General features: G+C 51.5%; 1 protein-coding gene across 1 annotated transcript; it reads right to left on the bottom strand.

Moving 5' to 3' along the window:
• Positions 1-5,858: 5,858 nt before the first annotated feature.
• HMPREF1541_08031 (uncharacterized protein) lies at positions 5,859-6,731 on the bottom strand (the record flags this gene model as incomplete). Its single annotated transcript, XM_008722352.1, has 1 exon — positions 5,859-6,731. One exon carries the CDS (start codon positions 6,729-6,731, stop codon positions 5,859-5,861), a length of 873 nt encoding a protein of 290 aa, XP_008720574.1.
• Positions 6,732-6,965: the final 234 nt, after the last annotated feature.

The following is a 6,965-nucleotide window of genomic DNA, read 5'->3' on the forward strand; positions in this document are numbered from 1 at the left end:
TTGATAGCCTAGGGCTGCTTTCAAACATGAAGCTGCCGGACCATGTCTGCGTTCTGGCATGGAAGAGGAGGTAACACCGACCGCAAGTTCGGAGCTTGTGGGGTATGAAGTGCGTTCAGCCAGGGTGAACTCTGAGAGATGCGGCCGACACGCTCCTTCGCGCTGCGGCCGCGGCACCTCCAGCGAAGGCGTAATAAGGTGACTGAGGATAGTGAGCTCATTTATCAACGAAAAGCCTCCGGAAGCGGAAAAACAGCGAGAAGGGCAGTTGTGCGTCGTGGACTAGGAAACCCACTGCGTACGCTCAAGCTGGTCAGCAAATAGGCATCGGACAGATGTCGAGGGTCAAGCTCCCTGCAAATTTCCCAATACCTCGTTCAGTCAACTGTCTGGTCCTGCTGTGCCCGACAAGTGACCGTGACGCCTGCATAGTCACCAGAATGCAGCAGACGCTTTTGTTCTTGGGCTTGCATTGTCTCCGTCACTTTAATGTACCTCAAGGTCCACGGGGTCGTTGGCGTGGAGCAGACGCTCTAGCTCTGCGCCTGCGATGCCTGGTGATGTAAATGATATTGAAGTCGGCGCAGCTGTTCGCAAAGAGAGCTGTTTTGTGGATTCTCGAAGCGTGAAGTCAGCGGAGATGAGTAGGCACTCTAGCGCTGGCTTACGATGCCTCGTCGTGGAAATGATCATGAAGTCGGTGTAGTTATATGGTCACCAGAGTGTAGCAGGCGCTCTGGTTCTGAAGCTGCGTCGCATGCGATACAGGATTTGTAGACGAGGGTTCACGGTATTGACGGGAGGGTTCCTCAAACGCACATCAGAGCCTGCTAGGTAAGACACGCTGTGTGTTTTAAGAGCCCTTCGGTCAATTATGCCAATATTTGGTGCTCGGGGAGTTGCAGCTGCCTCTCAGTAGTCGCGAATCGGTGTCGAGCAGGATTCATCGACTTAGGATTGCGGACACAGGATGCACGAGCGCAAGGCTATCGTTGTGGATGACATCGCCAACGGCGTTTGATCTTTTTGAGGACACTGTATCTTGCTTTGCTGATTTTTGGGGTCCGTCACGATTGGCGAAGGAACTCCTGTGCGCTACTCTGCAACGGGAGGCTGGTGATATGGACAGGAACTGTTCGGGACGGATGAAGTGCGTGAGTTGGCGGCGAAAGAGGCCGGTGAAGAGGCAGAAGCGAGCCACTGTAGTACGAACCATAGACTGAATTAGATGGTGAGCTCAGCAGGATTAGAGAGTACGTCCCAGACTGAGACTAAAGACGAGATCAGGACGGGCTGGAGTTAAGTTACAGGATGAAGGAGGAAGAGTAGCTTAAGCAAGTAGAAACTCGCGAGTCTACACGTCAAGATATGTCCAGCCCTCATAGGGATCTGTAAGCGTAGACTAGGGTACGTTTAAGGCCACAGGTAACTACTCTAACTCAGGCTTCTGTCTCCCAGTGAATAAGACGCGCGCCCTCAATTAATGCACAATAGTGTGCATTATACTCACCACCCAAATAGTACTCATCACTAAGCACAGCAACATGCGGCATCGACTTCCAGCAGCGCAAGACGGTTGTAATATATTCTCCACGCAAGCTGTCACTAACGCTAGGAGGAGGAACATTCCTCTTGACAGCATCACGTTCCGTAGAGCACCTGTGCAGCTCCACCGTGTGACTAGGTATCTAAAGACCAAGCGTCGGCAAACTTCCAGGTATAAAGGTGTGCGACATACTGATTTCCTCACTCCTTCCACTCCTCTCTATCAACCGGAAAGTCATAGCGGTCAAGAGAGCATGAGGAGCTCTACGAGGATCTCCACGCCTCGGTCGCGTTTTATTCCTACAAGTTCGGTCGAGTCAAGCGCTGGATCATACTCGCACTCGCCTCCTCGAGCTGCTCTGAGGGAGTCAGAGGTGGGAAGTTCCACCCTAGCGCATCGGCCTGTCGTTCAACCTATCCCACAACCCTTCGCACCTGTCTTAGGGCCTTTCAATTTGGAGTTGCTCCTCAAGCAAATTCAACACTCTGTCAGCTACACCCCCGACTCGTAACAAGTGAGCCGAGCCCCAGTGTCCGGTTCTGGTCGGCCATCCGCTCTGGTGTGTATATCATCAAGGTCGGGTCACCACATCTCTTTTGGCCTGTACTCAACGGGGCCTGTGCAAACGCCCCTGAGCTGCTATCTTCGGATGTCAGCTCACTCTCAGTAACCTTCATTAGGGGCTTGCTCTCGACTCTCGCGCCGGCCAACACCCGCTTCCACGCCGAAGTGCGCGGCACGCTGCTAGGATATCTCTCCAACCTCTTCTCTGAAACCCTGCACCCGCTGTCCGTTTTCTGCTCGCATCTTTTCCACGCCAGCCTGGAGCATGAATCCTCCCAGCGCGGTCTTAACCTTCTCCAAGACCTCACACAGTCGCCAACTCGGGAGTCTCGCTTCGTCTCTCAGACGGTGGCTACGCACATGGCTCTAATCTCGCTCTACCGCCGTCTTGCTGACCTTGCGGCTGCTGAGACAACAGCCAAACTCCTCATAGCATACTGCGATGTCAACTTCGGCACGTGGAGCCCGGAGAGCTACGATCCCAAAAATCTGGTGTAGATCTGACCCGCACAAGCACGATACGACGAGGGCCTAGCGCTATGTCAAGAGGCCCCGCCTCGGATTGGCCAGATGGGGGGTACGCTTTGATACGAGACATTAGTGTATAGTAGTGGGGGCCGGATTCCTGAATTCCCCCTCCCCCTTAGGGTTATAGGGGGTGGGTGAACTTCTTCACCCTACCCCCACCTATTGCTCAGCCTAGTGCAGCCTAGCTGTAGTTGCCTCTCTCAATTAACATTCCTTAGGTATACGGGCCGCATCTGCGCTAGATCACCCAGCATCTCTTCGAAGGTCAACAGGACGATGCTTTCTATGCTGAGGCCCCCAATTTCAGCACTTGTCAACTTGATAATCGCCTCTGCCAGGCATACGTTGAAGAGCTACCAACGTCTCTTGTTCTCCCAAATTCATTATTGCCCAATTGCTCGAGAAATTTGTAGCGCAGGAAATGCCATAATCGCCTAGAGAGGGTCGGCTTCAGGGGACTACTAGAGTGTGGCTTCGGACAGCACTATTTGCGATATTACCAATGCCTTGAACTATATCGTAGTACATACACCAGCCAATTCAGTGCGGACCAAACGAAAATCAAATTTGGAGAGACTTATCAGGATTAGCCACAGGCGATCCGAGGGGAGGAATATAACAAGAATAGGTGTAAAATAGTAGCTTAGTCCTATAGACAACAACTCAAGACTTAAGAGAAGGGAGCCAGGAGGTAGCCACTCTGCCCACTCGATACAGGTGGGCGGCTGGGGCCAAGACCTAGGTCTTGGCTCTATAACCTTCTCTGGACGTCTGGGGCTTGGCATATATAACACTACCTCTATCATAACCCTAAGGTCAAGCGTCGATCAATTGAAAGCGGAGAACGAGAAGCTCAAAAACGAGCTTGCCTAGTGCGGTAAAAAACCGCAGGCTGGAGATGCAGCCTGCTATTGTGCTAAGATTAGATCTAGTCAGCTTAAAACCAAGCAACATGCCAAGCGGATAAAGCAGGACTTATTGGGTCAAAAGAATATCCAATTGACTTCGACAGTGAAGCGACTGACAAGAAGACTTGGTCACACTAATAGCGGTGTGAAGAAGGTAATCTCAACGTTGCGCATATTAAGCCTAAGTGCTGTGCACACATACAACAAGGCAAGTACCTAGGGTGGACCTGGGTGGTGTGAATTAACAGGAAAATGATATGTGCTGTTCACAAGGAGTCTAGCATGGTGCATAGAGGGGGAGCAAGGTTTTATTCCTGTCATTTATTCCTGACGGGCTCGCCCGTTCGGCAACCACTTGTCCTGTCCCTTCTGCTCTTTGTTTCCTGTCGCACAGATCGATTAAAAGCACTAGTGGGTCCGCCGGCAATGATAGGTACCGGGGGGTGGAATTCCCATTAAGTTCGGGGGGGGTCCGATCACCCCGGTTGTCGAAAGAGCTCCTTTATTGCCTAGGTCTTGAGATAAGGGATTGTGTGTTTGGCTCCGAGATGGTGACACAATGAGCATCTGCATGAAGTGACGGATCTCTGTCAGTGTGAGGATGCTTAATAAAACGCCGCTTTGACTTAGCGCAAGGGCGCCCTCGTGGCACGGGGGGTAGCGGGCTACTGTGACGTCAGAATAAACTGCGGCGTTGTGCTGTATTCTTCCACCTCGCACCGCGAAGAGCCCTACAAGATGTCCGCGAGTTTAGGGTAATTACTCTGTGAAGAAAGTCGCTTCATTTCTGTCATGAGTGTTTGTGCGAACATAAAATGGTCATGTACAGCGCCTTTCGCTCGTCTCTGCGGCTCAATGACAGCAGCTGTGTCGTTGACAAGAAGGTGCATCCCCTTTGACTCAGATTCTCGAAGCTGCACTCATAAGGTCGTGGATCTGCGGTGCGGTCAGTCGTGAGTTTCGCATCCTGTTGGCTGGTCGGAAAGTTATGCTTGGAGCAACTTCTTCCTAATCGGAGCTCAACATTCAGTGCTCGGGTCCAGCGAATGGACGCGTCATGATGAGGGAGGTAAATAAATGCCTAGGAGCAACGTCTTCCTCGTCTATCAACGGTGTGCAATGATTCGTGGTCGATAAAGAACTATCAGTCTGATTGGTTGAAAGAGATCTTGCTTCTGAGCAAACTTCTTCCTACCCAGGCTCAACCGAGTGAGATCAGGTCTGGCGGATCAAGGTCTGTAGGGCTAACAATAAGGTGGAACTTCAAGGAAGACTATGCCTGGAGGCTACTTCTTCCTTGTCGAAGTTCATGACGTGCAATCAGGTCCGATAGATCGAGGCGTGGTAGACGGGTGACGTGGAAGACTATGCCTGAGGCAACTTCTTCCGCCATCCAGCTCGCCGACTGCGACTGCTGCTTCCAAAATGCGTGCATCAACCAAAGAGGCTCTCTAATCTTATCAATGTCACCGAAGTAGTGAATGTCACTGTTGATTTGCTTATCGTCTGGCTCGAAACCCATGTGCGTCTGGCCCTGCCACTCGTACCATTCTGGAGGCGGCCCCCCACCCTAACGGATCCTGGAATCGTCCGCTTCGCGAGAGATACTTGGCATGGCGGCGTATGGGCTGTACCAGGTGGAGTTGTTGCACTGCATGCCGGGTGGGGCTGTTGCCTGGTTGCCTTATCTCCGAATCTCCGCGGCTACGAGGCCTCCTGATGCACTTGGGTGCCGGAGTTTGTAGCAGCCAGACGAGCCCGCCATAGAGATCCAATCCGGTATAGATGTATTGTAGGCAGACATGAAAAGGTTTTCACTAAGTGAATAAGAGAGGCTGATAGGCATTAAGCGCCTAAAAAAATAACGGGCAGGCTCCTCTGAGTTAAAGAAACTGTGTTTTAGTGATATCTACTATAAATCTATAGATCCCACCTATTTTCAGTTGGCTGTTGATGTGACATTGCCTAGGTGAGATTGTAGACACAATAACACAACATACAGGGTAAAAGCAGGTGACAAAAGCTTTGCACAAAGATTCACAAGTTAAAGTCCGCTTTCTAGCCTAAATATGTAAACCTTCGCGTGGCTTAAGGCCACGGGTTGCCGCACATGAGCAAGTTGAATCCTCTAGAGCCTTTTCTCTAGTATGCCGGCCTCTGATGGCCCAGCATTGACTACGTACAGAACATGGAGCTTGGTTTGGCGGCGTGAGGTTGCTCATAATGTCGTTAAACTCACGCGTAAACTAATGCTGTTTTTGACCATCCACATGACCTGGGGACGGGAAATCCGTTGAATGTTGAACACCCTTTCACGGATCTTGCGGCCCACCACCATGTCTAAGCAGAGGATCGAATTTTTCGCCCTCTTCCTCAAGCTCTTCGATCCTCGCCGTCAACTCTCGAACATCTCCGGCAATTGCTCCCCAGTCCATGTAACAACCATTCTTGGGAATTTTGAACAAACCAGCTTTGTATGCCTTGCCAATTGTCAAGTGTTCCGTCAGCTGAAGAAAAGTTTCCCAGTAATTGCGGTCTTCTTGGAAGGACGGAACATGCTCCTTCGGGAAGCTCGGGTCCAATAACTGAATTGGAATGGGAAAGACATATTCAATCATCTGCTTCTCGAAAACTCTGACGAAGTTGTGGTACTTTGACGGAAGAAGCCTAAAGCACTCCGGAAGCATGGTCCAAGCCGCCTTTCGGTGGTGGTCAGTACTATGCTTCTTTGCGTCATGTTTGCACATTTCACATTCGATACCATCAGGATGATCGGCCGGATCATCGTAAATTGGGATCAGCATATCCAGAAGATGGGGTGCAACGTCGTGCAAGTCGGTGGGGTGAGGTCCCCCACAGCCGCTGGCCTGGCACTGCACATAGCCACCCTCACCGTTCGGAAATCTGGTCTGTCGTACCTGACCGAAGAAAGGACCTTTGTACTTGAGCTGTTCAGGCCAATAGAAGTATGTATAGCACTGAGGCCACCACTTATATCCTCCGCCGTCGTTGGAACAGATCCTCTCGGTCGGAGGCATAACAGCAATGCCTGCGTTGGCAGCGGCGCCAACTGCCTTCTGAGAGGCGTTGTTGGTCGTCTTCCATACAGTCAGATCGACAGCTGTTCCAGGTTTGCCGTCGTTGAGGACACGGAAATTCGAGTTATCCAGCCGAATTGATGACATTCTTCTCGCCAGGCCCCTGCCAGGATATCGAACTCGGGGCGGACGGACGGAGGGCACCGCCTTGGGCGGAGCAATTGGAATGGCCTCGGTAGATAGCACAGACGATGCTGAGGCATATCGACTACCAAAGGTAGTCGTGTTCATAGCTGGTCCTGAGCGTTGCGGACTGTCAATAGCAGTCGTGTGCATACCTCGTGCTGAGCGTTGCAGACTGTCAATAGCAGTCGTGTGCAT

The sequence above is a fragment of the Cyphellophora europaea genome (assembly GCF_000365145.1).
Source record: "Cyphellophora europaea CBS 101466 unplaced genomic scaffold supercont1.8, whole genome shotgun sequence".
NCBI lineage: Eukaryota > Fungi > Ascomycota > Eurotiomycetes > Chaetothyriales > Cyphellophoraceae > Cyphellophora > Cyphellophora europaea.